General features: G+C 39.7%; 2 protein-coding genes across 13 annotated transcripts in view; one reads left to right on the forward strand and one right to left on the reverse strand.

Annotated features, from left to right (window-relative positions):
• Positions 1 to 19,827, forward strand: part of LOC309625107 (uncharacterized protein) — a 758,084-nt gene that overhangs the window by 623,932 nt on the left and 114,325 nt on the right. The window lies entirely within an intron of this gene.
• The window catches only part of NPAS3 (neuronal PAS domain protein 3), an 853,648-nt gene that overhangs the window by 50,410 nt on the left and 783,411 nt on the right, over positions 1 to 19,827 (reverse strand). For all 12 annotated transcript variants that reach the window (XM_082384096.1, XM_082384094.1, XM_082384095.1 and 9 more), the window contains one exon: positions 15,166 to 15,284. In XM_082384096.1, coding sequence (XP_082240222.1) covers positions 15,166 to 15,284 — 119 coding nt within the window. The remainder of the gene's footprint in view (positions 1 to 15,165; positions 15,285 to 19,827) is intronic.

Consider the following 19,827-nt stretch of genomic DNA (forward strand, 5'->3'; position numbering starts at 1 on the left):
CTGACTTAAACAAAAAGATCTCCTCTTAAATGGCTCCTGCATGGTTTGGGAGGGTACTCCATGGGGTTACAACTAGCTTTGCAGTGACAGAAGTAGATGCATTGGAGAGCAATTGAGAGCATTGATTATTCAGAGAAGAAAAAGATGTTTGAGTAAGAAAAATAAATAAAATCAAGCAGTTAAAAAGCAACTCAACTAATGATCTGCAACACAAAGCACTGAAGTTTTGTATTATCTTTGATAGCAAGATAAAGCCTACGCAGACGCTGCAAAAATAAAGCAAAAGTGATTTTCTTCTTTTTATTTTTGAATGTTTGTTTTTAAAAAAGTAATTGGGCGTTCAATCCAGGAATATAAAATTTTATTTTCTGGGGAGAGGGAGAAGAGAGAGGGCAAAAATATGCTCATAGTGAAAATCCAATAGCTACATATTGGATTTGATTTTTTTAAATATCACTTAAAATATTGAATATTTGCATGGTTATCACATTCAGATTTTATGTCATTGGTTGCTGTTCATTTGAGAACAGTCGTTTAATTGCAGGTGAATTGTAACTGATCTGACATGCAGAGATCTTTCTGGAACAAAGGGATTGGGTGCTCAGATAATACTGTTTATAAAGGTTGCTACAATTACTAGAAAGGCTGGATAGCTAACCAGCATTAGAAGTAAATGAGTTGATGAACAAATAATTTTTTTTTAATGAGGAAAAAGTTGTCATCCTTAAAGCCAGGGGTTTTAGTAAATGGTATATATAAGGGAAACCTTAGGCTGCCTGAAACGTAGGCTTTGCTTATATTGTGTCAAGTACCCAGACATTTCCCAGAATCTAGATACCTAACAGTGTACAGACCAAGTAGTTGGGTGACTGAGGTCTGTGTGAGTCTTCCTTTTCTGATTCATTTTGCAATCCAAGATTTCAATGTATAAAGAATTTAGGTTTTTTTCTTGAGTTACTGGTTCTAGGAAAATCATATTTCTGCTTTCAGAATATCTATTTATACCAGCATCTAAGATTCAAGGGGGGTGAGGTGAGGAAATCTCTGTCCTCAATATAGGGCAGAATGATGGAAGGAAAAATACATTGAGAAAATTCCAAAGGGAATTATTCAATGACTTAAATCCGCATACTTATTCTCTTATCCTAGGGGCTGAGAACAATCTTCTTGGTCTCCTTTTCGGAAAATAGTGATCTTTTTCTTACAATGAAAGCAAAAGGTTTAGTTAGAATGAAACAGTCTTAATCTTCATTCTTGTTATCCTGAACACTGATTAGCCCATTGGGCTGGTATTGTACTAAATAAATACAATAAAGACTTCTTTATTAAATAAAGACTTCTACTCCCATCTACATTTGCTGAGTCAGATCAGATGTTTTCACTCCTGATTCCCTTGAGGACCAGATTTCCTGCTGCTCATTGCACTTGATGCCTTCATCTCTTTGCTGATACTATTCTGTGTGTGTAGAGTTCCTTCCCTAATATCTCCTTAGGGTAAGTCTATCCTTTAAGAGCTGGCTAAAATCATGTTCTCTTTGAGACTCTCTCCTCTTCCACCAGACATAATCATTTACAGATCTTCTTGGACTTACGATGGAGTTGCATCCTGATAAACCCATCATCAGCTGAAAGTATTTTAAGTAGAAAATGCATGTAATACACCTAATCTAATAAACATCAGAGCTTAGCCCAGCCTACCGTAAACGAGCTCAGAACACTTAAACGTTAGCCTGCAGTTGGGCAAAATCATCTAACACAAAGTCTACTTTTTTTTTTAAAGCTAATTTCACTTTATTTTTTTTTACAAATTTATTTATTTTTGGCTGCATTGGGTCTTTGTTGCTGTGCACGGACTTTCTCTAGTTGCGGCGAGCGGGGCTACTCTTTGTTGAGGTGCATGCGCTTCTCATTGTGGTGGCTTCTCTTGTTGTGGAGCACGGGCTCTAGGCACTCAGGCTTCAGTAGTTGCAGCACATGGGCTCAGTAGTTGCGGCTCGCAGGCTCTTGAGTGCAGGCTCAGTAGTTGTGGCACACGGGCTTAGTTGCTCCGCGGCATGTGGGATCTTCCTGGACCAGGGCTCGAACCCATGTTCCCTGCATTGGCAGGCGGATTCTTAACTACTGCGCCACCAGGGAAGCCCACAAAGTCTACTTTTAAAGAAAGCATTGAAAACCTCATGTAATTTATTGAATACTGTACTGAAAGTAAAAAAGAGAATGGGTACAGAATGGTTGAAGTGTATCAGCTGTTTAACCTCATGATCACAGGGCTGCAGCTGCCCAGCATCAGTGAGACTATTATATTACATATCGCTAGTCCAGGAAAAGATCAAAATTTGAAATCTGAAATATAGTTTCTACTGAATGTCTATCACTCGTGTGCCATTGTAAAGTTGAAAATTCATAAGTCAAAACATCGTAAGTCAGGGACCATCTGTACTTCCTCGCATTGCCCTTGAACAGATCCCTATTACAGCACATATTGTATTATTGTCTTGGCCATTTCTTTGTGTGCCTGCATAAGTCTAGACTCTGTTCTCTGGACAAAGGACTCTCTTTTATCCATCTTTGTCTTCCTAGTGCCCAGTACAGTGTGTAATACACAACAGGTACACAATCAGTACTGAATGCATGACTGAGTGAAATCAATTCCTAAATACTTGGAACAAAAGGTGATGCTGAAGAATGAAAATTATAAATTGTTCTTAGTTACAATAGACTTTTCTTTTGATTCCCCAGTTTATTATGGATGGATAAAGCTTGTTTTTGAAAATGTTTCCATTACGTAGATGGAAAACTTTGGGGGAAACCACATTCTGAAACTCTGGTTGGAAGAATTAAAATTAGTTATTTCATATCAGTCTGGAAGGAACTCAAGTAGATAAGCTCTAGGGTCAGCATATGCCTTGTTCAGCTTTCTTTAAAGGCATGGGGAGTAATAAAGCTTTCCATTTTATCTTCGGTAAAATAATACTGCTGAAATATCACCTCATTTTTGATGTCAGTGATGATTTCTTCTTACCTCCATGGTGTCAAAAGGGAATTATTATTATTAGAATGACAGATTACTAATGATGCTGTAAAAAAAGAGGAAGAGCTGAAATCATTACAATCCAAACACCCCACATATCCCTTCTCGTTTGAGCCTTACCATTTGGAACTCTGAACAGAGTCATTCGGCAATATCGTGGCTGTGTGAAAATTATTCTAAGTAGGAAGAAAATCAAGAGCAGGTGCCTATGAATTCTCACTAGCAGAGCACTAGCCTTGTAACATTTTCAGGACTGGATGGCATGATTAGGAGGTGTGATTTATGTATGCGGAAAGAAAAAGATCCTTCGGGGGTCAAAATGTGTCATGGGCTCTGTGGCATCTCCACTGATGCTTTCCCCAAGGGGAGAACCACTGTCTGGGGAGGAAGTTTGGATGAGGGGCCTCTCCAGGCTTTGGATTCTGTTTCCCTCTATGGCACGGTGATAGGATGGCCTGTTGGTTCTGGGCTTCATTCCCTTTTCACCTACTGACTGGCTTGCTGTCCATCCATGTTGACTTCTGGGTTCTAATTCACTGTGGTTGACCTAACAGGGCTGAGGGCTTGAGAACAGGGAAGTATTAGGCACCACCACTTTTGTGTCCTAGAGGTAAAGTCCACATAACTTAAGGTTCCTCCACTGTGCCGAGATGCTTGGGATCTGGGTCCTTAGGCAAACTGTATCACTCTCCTGAGCCTTCCAGTGGACAGAGAGAAAAGATGCATTTCAGAGAGAAGATAGTAGTTTATTACAAAATAACAATTTAAGAATAAGAATATTTTACATTTCTATGCTACCTGTCTTTGAGGGATTTGACACATGATATCTTTAACTCCACTTATCGTTAAAGAACTCAAGGACTTAACTGCCTCTAGGGCTATTCCAGTCAGGTTAAAAGATGCGTTTCCCTTCAACTGGAAACATAACTATTTCAGACAACAATAAGCCAACTGCAAAAGAATTAAAGGGGAAAAGAGAGAAATTTAATAAGAACATGATATTGTCTGTTATTTGGCATTAAAAGAGTACATATTACGTTAAAGCGAGTAAGGAAAAGAAATTTGTCACTGCTCATGGAATAAGGCAAGAGAGTATTACTATCAAATCATCATCTTATTTTTGCCCTCAATTTAGGATCTAGATTGATTCCTCAGGGTCTAGTCTATCCATAGGACAAGGTACAAAGTTGACTGAGCTCTCCCTAAGGATTACAAAATCCTCCCCAGACCTCTTCTCCCTTGCTGCAGTGATTTGGTTAAATGTTTGCTGGAATATTTCTCAAACCAGCACTGCCCACGAGGCAATATGGCAGCTCTTGGTAACTGTGTGGCCTTTGTTGGAACTTCCTGGCAGACCTTAAGCTCTCTCTTCCCAGGAGTCAGGGGCTGCTCCTATTAGGCAGATCCTCTATTTCCATTCCCCCCTGAGTATCCCAGAGGGGCTTTCACCCTAATGTAGAGAGCATACTCTAGGGAGGAAGTAATCTCAACCATCAAATGACTAAAGAACACCAAAGGCAAGTCATATCGTTGTTTCATTTCTAGCAAGGAAACAGAAGCCCAGAATAACCAGGCTGCTTGTCCAATGTTGCATAGCAAGTAAGCAGCAATGTGCTGGTAACGGGATGAAATTTTCTGAATCCCCTCACCAGGTGTGCCCCTATTAAGCCACTCTGTTTTCATGACTTCTACAAGGAGTCATGAGTTTGAAGGACATTTAACAAGGAGCTGTTGAGAACTGTTAAATATATTCAGAACTACCAAGTAATAATCAAGTGACTCTTGATTGTACTTCCAGAGTTCTAGACACTAGAATTGGGTATAAGTGGGGTACAAGTTAAATACATGTTGATTTTCAAAAAACTGAATATGGTAGCATGAAAAATATGTCATAGAATATGTCAACCATTAGTGAAGGTTTTTTAAAAGGAAATTGAAGAAAACTTCAATTTATCTTACTTAGCAATAGGGCCTGGAAACTAAAAAATTGTATAATTCTATTGGATGAATATTCTCATCTCTATATCCCCCTTAAAGGACAGGAATATTGACCCAAGAAAGGAATATATTCTGGCCTTAGTTAGTACAGATGATGTCCGTATTTATAAATTCCTTCTTTTTTAAAAAAAATGTTTATTGAATTTCTACTATGTGACTGAAACTATTCTAGGAGCTTCAGCTTACACTGTCATGGGGGAGAAAAATTATATACAGACAAATTTAAGATATTATGTTAGATTGTAAGTGCTATGAAGAACAGTAAGGCAGCAGGATAAAGCAGATGATGGGGGACAGAGGGTGTCTTGAGCTATTTTATAGGAGGTGGTGAGGGAAGTGACATCTGAGCAGAAAGCTGCAAGAAATTCAGTTGTGACCCATGGGTATATCTGAGGGCAATATATACTCCAGGGAGAATAAAAAGCAGGTCCAAAAGCCCTGGTGAAAAGGAGGTGTAAATACTGCTACCAGTCAAACAATAACTTATATGGATTGCTTCCGTAGACCATTGCCAGAAATAAGCTGAAAGCAGTGTTTCCAACATGGCAACTTAGAAATATCCACTGCCCACTGATAGTTCAGATTAAATACACACACACACACACACACACACACACACACACACACACACACACACACACACACACACACACACACACACAGGCATGCAGTTAAGGCGGCAGGCCAAAGTCTCCCTCTTGAATATTACTACAGAGGGTTGAGAACTGATTACAGAGATGACTCTTGTTTAAATCAGAGTCTTGTAACTCAAAGCACTTTGCAGTGAGGCCATTCTTTTAGTCTGATAGTGGAGGGCGTTCATAGAGAGGTGGAAAAATGAGATTAGTCCCTCGTCGCCTAGGAAGTCACTACATGAGAAGATAGGAACTCCAGGATCCTGGCTCTTTTTCTGTACTTGGAATGAGTCAACCAAATCTTCTCTGGAATGTCGTGTATGGTACTCCTGAGGCAAAGCTGGGCTCAAGCCACAGTGATGGTCTGCCTTCCTCAGGGGGTTCAGTTTATGTGTATGTAGATGCTTTAAGCAAACTGTGGAGACTTGTGGGCTTATAGGAACCTAGAAGCTCCATTTATTCCAGAGATCAACAACAACAAATTGGCCCTGCCCCTACTTCATTTCTTACATTAAAGGGCTATATTAGTTTTGCCATGATGCTAAATCAATACCAAAGAAAACCATTTGGTCTGTGTTTCTTTTGTTAAAGGGGCAGATGACGTATTTCAGTTATATTTTGTATCTTCTAATCAAATCCATATTCAGCACACTTGAGCAGGGAGAAATTTCCCAGAAATAAATGCATTTTCTATATTCAGAAGAAATCATTTATTATTCTAGAGCACACGTAACTTCCAGGAGACAATCAGAAATATTATTGATGAATTACTACTTTTCCATAGCTATAGGTGCATATGCAGAGGTGTGGAAGTTAAGGTTTTGGACTGTCTAGATCAACCTTTATCAAACTTACAATACGAGTTCCATAAACATGAAACTTCACATATGAACACGTATTGTGTGCTCACCATGGACCAGGCATTGTGGTAGAACTGACTGTATCTGCACTACCCACTTTATTTCACAATAGTCTTATGAAGGAGGTTCCATTGGTACTCTCACTTTACAGGAGAGGAAATAGATGCTTAAAGAGGTTAAACAATATACTTAAAACCATTGAGTCAGGAAAGGCAGGACCAAGTCCAAATTTTGGGCTGTTTGATGTCACAGCCTATGCGGTTAATCACTCTTCAGTGAGAGAGTTGTGAGGTAATGAGGGTCAGACAAGGTACCATATCTGGAAGCCCTTGAACTCTGTAAAGAGTTAGGTAACTGCTACTTTGGACCACTGGATCAAGAGATTACTTTAGGGAAACGGAAATTGTGGACCTTTGTAGCTATTGTTGGGGCATCTCAGCACATCCAAGAGTGCTGAGCTTGAAAAAGCGAGGGACTGTGCTTATGTTTACTTTTTGTTCTTAAGTCTGTTTTTTCTTTCTTTTAAAAATCTTTTTAATTGGCCAAAGTCTCATAATAGATGATATTTTAAAATCTGTTAGATTGAGAAGATACTTACAAAGACATGATAATTTTGGAAGGGTATTCGTTAGTTAAATGACTTTATATACAGAAAGGTTTGTTAATTTTTGCATCATTGATGTCATTTGCAAAGTGATCGTCATTTTCATTATTCTTAGCAAGCAAAGACTCAGAAAGCCAAACTGAAAAGATCTAGAATTAGTCAAAGATGGGATGCTCTTGTTTGTCTACCTGCTTTCTAAAATCTGTACAATGGAAAATGAAGTACCTGTAAGTTAGCAACATACTTGGGTGGCAGTTACTGACATAGAGTTTACAGACACTTCACAGAATGGCTAGCGATTATGCCTCTAGTTGGTAAAACAGCTAGCTGATTAGTCCGGGCAGAAATGGCATATCCCAAGCTAGAACTACTATCATGTCTTGGTAATGGGAAATGAATTCTTTAAGATCAGAAACAATGTCAGTTATATTTAAAATGACACTGGAAACCACGTTGTAATGGACAATTGTGCAGAGGTGAGCATGGACTAAAAGGAGATAATAGGATTTTAAAAACTTGATTTTATTGGTTCTCTCCTCTATTTGCATTTTTCATCAGGATAACCTCTGCCTGTAAGTTCTACCCTGGAAATTTTTTTCTCCTTCAATTTATTCTGGGTGTCTGGGTTGAGGATTGAAAGGCAATATATACGTAGTCTTAGAAAGCCTGAATGGGTTGACAGAATTTTTGGTCTTCTCTGAAAATTCATCTATAGATTTGACAAGGCAGTTACATTTTGTGAAGCTTGGAATACCATAGTCGTCATTTCAAGACAACACAAAGCTGAAGCAAAGGCTTCAAGAGAAGCATTGATATGTCTGGACACCTGGAACATTTCTCAATCTCAGACTGGAGAAACATCCAGATGGCATCTAATCTGTCCACACTTGTCTATGAGAAGAGACTCCTAAGTGATGAGTTTCGTGTATGCTCTTAGAAATCTCCAGAGAAGGACCACCTCCCCATTGTCCCCTACATTAGTGCTGGTCATAGCTCCAAGCTAAACTTCTCCTGGTACAATTAAAACTCACTGCATACAGTTACCCTCTTGGGCAAAGAAAGAACCAGCCTTCCCATAACAACACTTCACATATTTTTAGCAGTCTTTAACAAATCACGGAGTTGTGCCAGAATGCAGGATAATATTGCTCTAGTTTTCAGAGATATAGAGCCTCAAAATGTTAATATCCAGAAAAGAAGTCTTGAAAGATGATTTAATAGAAATAAAGCGGTGATCACCAGATGCCAATATGAAATCTTGATGAATAAGTGATGCTAAGATGACTCTATTTTTTGTTTTCTGAAAGGAATTCTCAACTGCTGGCTCAAGGGAATGCTGTAGGTGTGATATATTCTGATTTTCATAAGGTGCACAGGTACAGAGTAACGATATTGTAGCAGGCGAGATGGAGGAATGGGAGCCAGATCATGGTAGAGTCATCTGGGTGCACAGCTGCTCCAGTGGTCACATCTAGAAGACACTGATGTCAGTTAGCAGGTTCTGTAGTGGTATGTTATAGGGCTCAGTACTGTCAACGTTTTCACTGTTATCTCAGAAAAAGAGAGAGCATGAAATTCAATTCAATTAACATTTACTGAATGGCAACCACATGCAGCATACTGTGCTAGGTGCTGAGGGAAGAAAGCAGAATAAGGAAGCACCCAGTATCCAGTGTAGTTTATGGGAAAGAAGAAGGAATTTGAAATGGGAGGATCTGGATATTTCCCTCCGTTTTGCCGTTTACCATTTATGTGACTTTAGACAAGTCAATTCATACTTCTGTGGCTCAGTTTTACCCATCTGCAAGACTGGAAACAGAGACAATGACCTAAAAGAATTATTGGGAGGTTCATATGAGGTTATACAAAAGTGCTTCATAAAATGGAGAGAAAACAGCTAGACTGTGTTATCTCATTTGATCTGTAGAAAGATTCTTTGGGTTACACACTAATAATAGTTTTATCTTACAGGTGAGAAAACCAAGGCACAGAGCGCTTAAGTAAAAACTAAAAATGCTATTTTAGCACAGACGAGAAGGGACAGGTGCATTGGGGGAGATGCAAAAAGAAGTGATATTTGAGTGGTGCCATACTGGTTGAGTAAGAGTTTTTTCAGGTGGAAGTGTGGCAGAAAGGCATTTTAGGAAAAAAAAAAATCATGGCCAAAAGCACAGCAGTGTGAGTATGCAGATGTATTTCAGGAAAGATGATTGGACTGATTTTATTAGAGCATCAGTACTAAGAGTTCCAAAAAAGAATGATGGAGATGATGGTAGCCAAGGACTAAATTCTTGAATATGTTGGCACTGTGAACCACTGAAGACTCAGGAGCAGAGAAATAAATGATCACTGAGACTTTGGGAAGCTGTTCCATGGAGCAGAATTCATGGTAGAATGGAGAAGTAAATCTGCTGGGAGGTAATTTGGGAATTTCTCACAACAGATCCAGAAAAAGGCATTAAACTGGAGGAATGGCAATAGAAGCAGGTAGATTCAACCAACTCTGGCAGCACAGTAAAGTGGCAGGTGATCAAGAGGGAGGGGTTGATATCTTAGTATTATAGACTTGGTTTAATAAGAATTAAACCAAGAACTAAAATCCCAGATGGTTGAAACAGTAGTAATTCCCTTCTAGTCTGCTATCATCTTGAGTCTTGTCAGTATACACATTCAATCAGGAACACGTTTGCATATGAAAAGCCTTCAACTCTAAAATTGACCTAGCTGTGATTTTGACATTGGAAATCCTAGTGACGCGACCAGGAAACAAAGGAGGACCGTATGCCACAGAAAATAATTCTCAACCACAGATAAAATCTTTTAATAGTTGGTATTATTTTTATAAAAAATATTTTCTGAAAAATACTTTTTCAGAAGATTATGTGCACGTGGGGATCAAAACGTAAATCTTCACTTTGTCCTTTGGTAATCTAGGAGTTGATGTCTTTTGTCACAGAACTTCAATATGTATTATTAACACTCAGTGGGCCAAAGGGAGGGAGAAATGTGGAGGAAGGAAAGGACTACTGTGATATTGGTGAAATAAATTCTGGAAGATGCACTAACTTGATTTCTTAATAAGTACCAAAGATATTAAATAGGGTTTTGTAATCTGAAATCACTGGATACACTTCAGGGATTCAAGAACTTCCTGATGGAAAATGCATTTACCTTGGGAGAGGTGCTACAGATTTCATCAAATCCTTGAAGGCATCTATGACACCCCAAAGAAAACAAATCGCTGTTAAAATTATGGAAGTGCCTTACTCTACAGAATGGATACAACCATGAATTTAAAAAAATGAACAAGAGAAGATTTAAAAGATGTTCACGTTTGTGGGCTTAGAAAAGACAAAAGAATTGCCTTTAGCTAATTAGCACCCTCTAATTTTTTGCTTTTGTTACCTCATGTTTAGATATCAACAGAGATTCTTAAAGCTGACTTATATCAGCAGCCTGAATAAACTAGCGGACCTACACAGTATTTTCTCTATTATTATTTATACTCTGACTCTTTATACCATAAGGAGGTTGGATAGATTTCAGAAATCATTTAGCTCAACACGTAGCTACAGGCAAATCCATAGCCAAATCATCCCAGATGGGGGACTGTTTATTTTTAAGTATCTGGAGCTCCCCCATCCTCCCTTAGTAATCTGTTTGTATGTGTCAGAGCAGGAACTCCCGGAACTTGAGGATTTTCAAGGAGTCATTCTCAGCACTGTATAAACATAACAGAGAGATATGGGAACATATTGTATGTGTATAACTGATTCACTTTGTTATAAAGCAGAAGCTAACACATCATTGTAAGGCAATTATACTTCAATAAAGATGTTTAAAAAAAAAAAAAAAACATAACAGAGATTCTCTCTCTGTCTGTGTTCCCCAGTCGAGGATGTTCTACCATACCTTGAGAGGTAGGACTTCACCATGTGTGTGGATAAATACTCTAGAAATCACAGTGGTGCCGGTGGGCATTTAAGAATAGGTTATAAAATGGACAGTACCACCCCAAAGGAAACTATCCTCCAAAGACAAGAGGTAAGGAGGTGACCCTATAAGTCTTTCCTTCTCTAATTTCCCTGATTACATTATCTCCTTTTGTCCCCTGTGCTATACCCAAGAAGTTACCCCCAGTCCTAGACCAAGAAGGCAGAATATTGATGCGGTGCAACTGAAAGGAAGAGCGCTGTTATGTTAAGATATGTGGCCAGCAATGAGACCTAAACAGCAAGGAAGCCCCGGAGGCTTAAAAAGTGGCTGGTCCAGCTAATGCACTACTGTGGATTTCAAAGCAAATGGGGACAGAGACAAGGCATGTCAGCTCACAGCTGGGAAACTTCATCGGAGGAGAGAGGGTGACTTTCCTGAGGCCTGGGGTGTGGAAGCAACGCCAATTTATATCCCACTCTCTACCTGAATTAGCAGATCCAGACTGGCACTTCTTTGGCTAGAATTCTTGGTCCTGGGTATCTGAGTGGGTATCATATACCCTAGAAAGGAAGATAAATCTCTGTACACTAGTGCTGTGGAATATGCTGAGCCACCAAGGGAAGGTCTTAATCAGGCAAGAGGATTTTCTTTTAAAAACTTAGATTAATTTTTCCTTTGCTGAGGTCCAGTTTGTGCTGAGCGCTTCTTTGGACTTAATCCATTAAGCATTGAAGCGGAGGAGTGAACAGGGCAGACTCTGGAACCTAAATGCCTGGATCAATCCTGGCTCCTCAGTAGCTACTTAAGAGCTGTAAGAATGAATATAGGCAAAGTATTGAAACATTGAAAGCCTCAGTTTCACCACCTGCAAAATGGGCATAATAATAGAACATAAAGTTTGAACAATGCCCAGCACAGAGGAGGTTTTTATATAAAGTTGTGGGGATTAGACAAAATAAGTATAAAGCGGTACGGTGCCTGCCAATGTTCAATAAGTGGTACTTCTGCTACTATTATTACTGTCAGTGACAACAATGATAACACTAAAAAGTGATGGAGAAAGTGAGAACAGCCCATGTGCCAAGGACACAGAAAAAATGGAGAGAAATATAGTGATGTGCACTGAGCAAGGCTTAACATCTTGAATCTTTAACTAAGGGAAAAAGAAAGAAGCAAACAATGGTAATAAATTAGGGAGAATACTGGGAGTATGGAGAAATTATCATCTCTGTTTCTTTTTATTTGTGTTTATTGTGTGGTGGTGGGGTGATTACCAGTTTTATTTGAATGTTTTATAAGCTGTTAGATTTATTTACTGAGAATGAACAGATAAATAGGGATGTTATTCAGCTGTGTCATGTCACGGCTTCTCATCAGCTCTTCCACTAACTTCCAGACAAGGTTAATTAATGAGGGAAGTTCACTGTGGAGGAGGAGGGGAGAGCTGGGTCTGTTGAATGATTCATCTTATTGGGAGAACAGTGGATGAATCAACTCTCATGTTAGCAGTTCTAGGGAGGAAAGTAAGCATTGGATGGAGACTTTCAGGATATCCTGAGAAAGAGGTACTGTCAGAGGAGTATGATCACTTTAACATTATATAATTTGATGGAAACTGGAACAGCTTCTAAATCACTTCTAATCCTGGACGTTCAAGGTTATGCTTTTTAATATTTTGTTTCCCTCTTAGAGCAAAGTGTCTTAATCCTAAACCAGAGGAGCTCCAGAAACACTCTTCTTCCATTTATGTTTTCATGGAGGTCCCTTTTCATTCACCTCTCATAGGTGACATGTCACCTCCTCAGGGAGACCTTCTGTGACCCTGTCTAAAGTGGTCCCCACCAGCCACTCCCTCACATTACCTTGCTTCACTCTCTACCTAATAGTGTGGCCTAGTGGTTAAGTGCAGGGGACATGGAACCAGACTCCCCGAGCTCAAACCCCAGCTCTGTCCCTTCAGTGTGTGAACCAGGGTGTGTAATTAACCTCTCCAGCCTTAGTTTTTTCATCTGTGAAATGGAAACAATGAAAACGCTCTCCTCCTGGATTGTCATGAGGACTAATACACATAAGCTGTCCCACGCTCAGCATATTGTAGTGCGCACAAATGTTAGCTACTGTTGTTTTAGCCTTCATCGCCCTCTGAAATCACCTTCTTTATTTATTTACTTATTATGGTCTCTTTCCCCCCTGTTCGTTAGCAGTTGGCAGGGACTTTTTGTTGTTCAAAGCTGAGTTTAGGATCTTGAACAAGATCCATATTAGGAGTTCAGTAAACATTTGTCAAAATAATGAATGAATGTTCTGTCAATATTTAAGAAATTAGCTTCTCCAATTTCAGATCATGTAGCCAAACAGCTTGACTGAGCTGCCCGAATGACAGAACCAACAGAACCCAAGCCACTTAGTCTCTCGCCTAGACTGAAACTCAAACTATTTCTCTATATTATTGTTATTATTATTATTATTTTTTACCATACCTCCCACTTTTGGGCAAATAAAATGTTGCAGAGCTTTACAATCTCTAGTTTGTTGTATGAAAGTAATAATAATTTTTGTTGGTTTTCAAAAAATTAAGTTATCTAATGATATTGAATTACACTAGATATTGCTTTTTCAAAATATACCTCACCTCTTCCACCCTTCTTCCCTTCTGGGATATGCCTGCTACCAACCAGGAAAAACCAGGAAAGGTGAAGAACAAATGCTGACAGAAAAGTTGGAATGCCAAGAATGCATCTTTCTAGCATTAAAATGACAATAATCACTACACCTATAGTTTGCTTATAGAATTCCAAACTGGCTGAGGCTACACAGTTAGCAACTAATAAATGTACAGTGTTTCCGTGAGGCAGAAAAATACATGATGGTCCTAAAGGTAGTCTGTTTTTTGTCCTCCGACATATCCCTTTGTAACAGGTCAACAAATCCCTCTGTAGGGGGAGCTACTGCACAGGGCGCTGCCCGGGGGGCCTCTCCCTTGCTTTGAACCCTGGTAAAGGTTAAGGGTGTTCCACACGTGCCCTTTGGGCTGTAGGACAGCTCAGCTAAAGGTCATCCTTAGAAGGACCTGCTTTACCACAACCTTCCTTTTTACAGAAGAATTAATGTCAAAGAAAATGCCTGATTCTGACTTTTCTGCAGCTGCTAGCCTCCTGATGACTTATGCAAGGTTTTTAAAGCCTGATGAAAATGACCGTTACCATCCCTGACAAGGTTATGGCATTGTCCCACAAGAACTGGGCTACCGGAAGCTCTAGACTCTCCAGTGGGGAAAGGTCATGCTGGCCACAGCGACAGTGCATTCCATCTGTTTGCCCTCCTCATATAATAAATATTGTTTGAAAGATTGGTTAGTGTGTTGTAAAACTGATAAGATTCGGGTTGCCAAAGGCATTTCATGAATTTCATAGGTCTTAATTTATGTTGCTATAGTAACTGAAACGTTGGAATTTCCCAAGATTAGAAAGCTTTTATATCCTTAACCTTAGAATGGTAATAATGTAGATTATGACTCTGGACTTGGTCTTTGCTGTTGTGCGGAACATATTTTCTGTATGTGCAGTGTTCTATCTATGCTAAGGTGTGACTGAATGTTCAGTCACTGTGATTTCAAAATTAGGATTTCTGACGTCCAACCTGATTTTCTTATCTACATGTATGAATCTTGGTGGCCAAGCTGTTATTAAAATGGACAGTCTTTCTCTAAAGAGAAAGGGGGGATTGGAAGGGGGAGGTGGGAGAAGTAGAATTCTTATAGTAGTAGTTCTAGAATGGTCATCTTAAGGACGGATGTGAATTTGACTCACCTTCTCCATCAAAGTGAATTTCTAGCATGTGCTGAAGCACTTGATGCATTATTAACATGTGTTTTAAGGAAAGACACTCGCTGAGGCATTTAGTGCACCAGCACTGTCTGAAGTGAGAATGAGGGGTGTAATGAATCCCCTGCCTTGAGACAGGAAGATAACTAAGAACCCTGTGGGCTGCTCAAGATCACATGTATTGATTATATGGACCCAAAGCAGCTGGGAAACTCAATGCAAGTGACCTAGGATTGACCCGAGACAGAAGTCTTTCCCCTGCTGGAGCCCAGCTTACCTTATATCCTGATGATTTGATGTGCACGCCACGTTTGGTCAGAGTAGATTTCATTCGGATGAAAAACGAACGCTCAAGGGTGTTGTCAGTGGTTAGCAGACTGGGGCTGGTTGATTCCACTGAAGAATACAAAAATACATACACATGATTTAGATCTCTACACAGCCCCTCTCAGCTACCGCTCAGGTACGATCCTTGAGTTCACTAAAAATAAATGACTGATGGATGCTAAGAGTGTAGTAATCAATTTACCTCATTTAGAAAATGTTTACTTTGCAGAAAAGAAAAAAGAAAAATTAATGTGTCTGAAGAAACTCCTTTCCAGTTTCTAGCAAGGGCTTTTCAGGCCTTTTAAGTTCTAGCAGCTCCCCAAGTGGGGTCTGATAGTAAGTAAGTAACTGTAGCACATCCTGAGGCTTGGCTGGTGCACATGGAGAGAACAGTCACAAAAAACAAGGACCCCAGAGATTTACGGGATCAACCAAGACTCGGGCAGAGATGCTTCAGATGAGAGTAAGGATGACTTGCTTTTTGTTCTCCCTACAAATACCTTCTTGGATCAGTTGCCTACTGGGGAGTTCTAAGAACCATGGCACCATCAAGATTGGGCAGCCATACCCTGGCCCGTGTCCTTGCCCTTCTGAGTCAGTTTCCTTCACTATGGGGAATAAGAGGCATGAAGTCTTCTCAACTGACTCGAGGTAGAGGGCTGAGAATGGGATATACAGACAGAAACAAAAACTACTCCCGGTGTCAACCTTCTCTTCCTGTCACTAGTGGCAGCTTGTCCCCTGCCCTCATCAGAATAAAAAACAGCCTCTATGTTTTTACTTCTTTGCTTCCGATATGAGAAAATCATAGTTGCTTCCTTTAAGCAAGATAGTTACTCTTTCCCTTTAAGTGTATTTAGACTAAGCAGAATATGTTTTGACTTCAAATGGTAGTTTGCAGCCTTGCTGATCTAAAACCACCTTTATGCAAACGGGCCAGAAGGCAACGTGAATCTATTTCCTTTAAAAATAAACTTCCAAGGTGTTTTATAAATTTAAGTATTTTCCTGAAAAGAAATTAATTTGGGGGTTTTAAAGCCTAATAACATTCTAATTTTACTCTTCTAAAATAGTAGTTTAAAGTTTCTCTTATTCTAAAGTAAAAAAAAAAAATACATGTCCAACAACAAAATTGAATTTCTTTTGAGCAGCCCTACAAGAGCACTAATTTTCCCTAGGATGAAGGTCAAGAAATACGTGTAAAGAGATTTAAGATTTAAGTAGGTGTGAAAATAGCTATTAAAACACAAAGAAAAATAGGCAAAACAAGCTTTTCAGTTTTAAATTATGAAACATATCCCATACATTTTTAAGGGAAAGAAACGTCTATTTTTTATATTAGACTCGATGCTCAGATGAAAGAAAAATACGAGCTACTATAATAACAGAAGCCTTGCTATTTGTGGTCTAGGGCTTTTCTTGTATCATTCTTGTCTTAATATGACTATATTTTCCTACATTTACAGCATTTCTCTTCTGGGGTGATGGAACCACTGACAAGTGTCCCTTCTTATGTGTCTCTCTTAAGATTTTCTTCTTTTTTTTGTCTTAGAGAGCACGGATCTGATGTCATTTTCAATGTACAGCTTTTTATCACTCGAGGGAAAAGCAGAGCCATGTTATATTTAGTACTTTCATTTCTTCTGATTAAATATGAATTACTATGAAATTTTTCTCATCATCTAACACGCTATAATACGCCAACAGCTTTTTAATACACTATATAAGCACAAACTTCTGCTCTAAGAGTTTAATTTGCCCCTCTAATCCAATCACATCAACCTTATTTCTCTTATCAGAGATTCCCATTTTGAATTAAATGAGCTCATTAGTTTTAATCAAAAGCAGAGAGATCAAAACTTAAACGTAAATGCTTTAGATCCGAACTGTCAGTCAGCCGTGCAGTTCTATTTTACTAAAACACAAGATCAGAGACCCTTAGAACCCATTTTTTCTCGTAAGGGATGCCGAGAGCTTGAAGATGCTATATCTCTTTTTTTTTTCCTTCCTCCCAAGGACAGATTATACATTTAAGGTTAGACTTAATTTATAGCACTTTTTCATCCTGGTGGAAGTGGAAAAGTATGCCAATCTACTAGTGTCCTTTTCACATTTATTGGCCCTGGTCCTCAGAGACTTGAACTAATGTGAAGCCATCAGAATCCACACCACAAACTTAGCCTCAACAGTTCAGCTCTGTTCAGCGAGATTGTGTTTGCAACAGCTGAGGAAAAATGCAACTTCCCAGAAAAGCAAACTATGTTTTACGGCTGGGGTCCAGGATACCCTGACCCAGGAAGGAAGGAACCACGTAACTGTGAATAATTCAGGCATCGTTAGAAATTGTTATCGTTTTTAGTACGTGGAACTGCACAGGTAGACACTTAGTGGGCACTTTAGAGACCCCAGCAAAGGTGCTTCCCGCTGGGTGACACAATGGGAGACACGAGCTTCCCATGAGCTGTGGAGCCCAATGCTGCGTCCTGCTCTGGCTGGGCAGTGAATGTAACGCCCCCATCCCCCTGCCCCATGTGTTAAATCTCCAACATATACAGGAGCAGCGTTCATTAAACCCAGGACAACTGGTGTGAGAGGAATGCTGAGGTCAGATTTTGCCCCAGTGGAGCTGAGATTGAAAATCTAAACTGGTCCTCAAGCTGTCTTTCAAGAGCATAGGGATTTGGGGGGTGGTCAGGGAGAAGAGAGAGGGCAACTTCGAAAAGAGTTTGATTTCTGATAAAGATTTCTGCTTTAATTCCACACGGCCTTCTAATTCCGAGGACAGGGACAGAAGTAACCTGCCACCCTGGCCCTTTCAAAGGATACGTGGCAAACTCATTGCCAGCACACACGTACACAGCCACGTTTGCTCAAGGGCTGGCAGATATGCTCTGGTTATCCCAGCTCTGACAGTGGTGTCTCTCATGCAAAGAGACATATTATCTGCATGTGACAGGAGCAGCCACTTCAGAACAGAAGCTTTCTAAGTGTCTCAGGTGAGAAGCATGGATTGTGATGAAGGTTCTATTGGGAGACAGCCAAGGGAGCATGGCCTTGGTGGCGTGCGACATGACTGTAGCACTGAATAGACAAAGGATGTGTGTGTGTGTTGGGCAAATATGAAAAGAGGACAAAATAGTGAGAAAAGTATCCTTAGGACTGCTGCTCTATAAAGACCGTGGAACCAATCTATGTCAAGAAAGCGTATTGGAGTGTTTTCTAGATATCCCACGCTTTTCTGTCAGCTTTTTGAGACAGGCCATGATTGTTGCATGATCTGATAAGAAATTTGGGATTCAGAGAAGTTATATCTGCTGCCGGAGACAAAGGAGAAATTGATGGGTAAAGCTGGATTAAGTGGTCAAAGCCCAGATATGGCCAGTTTTGACCTATGAATTATAAACAAGGAGCTGAAAAAGAAAACAAAAACAAGACCCACACAACTGAAAGCTAGATAAAGAAATAGACTCTCTTTTGGTGAATCTCAAGGGCCTCAACTTTTAAGTAAATCTAAATGATCTCAGCTCTTGAAATGCCAGTTTTTGCATATTTTGTGAAATTTACAGAACAATTTATAGCAAAAGTTGTAATAATTTTTATGTTGGCAAATTCCACCATAATGTGAAAGCATATCTGCGTTATTCCACCTCTGTTTATGATTCCCTAACTGGTACTGTAGTTACTGCTTCCTTATTATTATGAAGGGGCAGGAGGTGGTGATGAAGGTAGGGAAGCGGAGGTGGCTGAGAACCACCTAGTTCTCACTGGCCAAGCCAAGGGCCAGGTGTATGCTGAGCACTTCTGGGATTCTCTCCAGGGTCCCTGCAAGTGGGTGAGGCCAAAGCATAAAGAGGGCCTTTCTTTTTAGCACGCTCCAAATGTCTGCGGTGCAACCCTAGTGTCAGAGCCTCCAACTGCCATCAAATCCTGATGGGGGGGGGGGAGAGAAAAAAAAAGTTAAGTTCTGAGAAAAGCCAAAACTCCTCAAGTGTGAACATAGTATTTTTCCTTTTAAAGGAGAAGTGGCATTGGGCTAAGTTATTAAGATATGAAGTTAAATATACTCTTCCACCACTTCATTGCCTAAATGAGTCTTTCCTTTTTCAGAAATTCTGTGCAAAGTGTGAACGACCAAAATGACTTTCACAAGACAAGGGAAGAGATGTTGGTTCATTCTGCAATTACCTTGATAAAGCCAAACTGTTTCACTGGCGTATGCTGTTAGCTTTGTTAGATACTGATGTACTTTAGAACTTTAGAATGAGTATATGTCAAGTATGTAACAAGTTATTTCATTTCTTACAAAAGTTTTCCTGCACTTCCTCAGCCACTTGGAAGTTAGGCTTGATCATGTGGCTTTCTGTGGCCAGTGGAATGTGAGCAAAAGTCCTGTCACTTTCAGGTGGAATTTTCGAGAAGAGCAGGTCGCGAGGTGCTACTTTCTCTTTCTCTCTGCTCTGCTGATTTCCAACAGTTCAGATGGTAGCTGCTCCATCAGCCCAGGTCTTGGAATGAGGAAAATGTGGGACAGACTCTTTAGCCCACCCTCACAGAAATAATCTTTGTTGTAATTTGGGGATTGTTTTATTTACTGCAACATAACTTAGCCCAA

This window comes from Balaenoptera borealis, assembly GCF_965194805.1.
Source record: "Balaenoptera borealis genome assembly, chromosome: 3".
In the NCBI taxonomy this organism is placed as follows: Eukaryota; Metazoa; Chordata; class Mammalia; order Artiodactyla; family Balaenopteridae; genus Balaenoptera; species Balaenoptera borealis.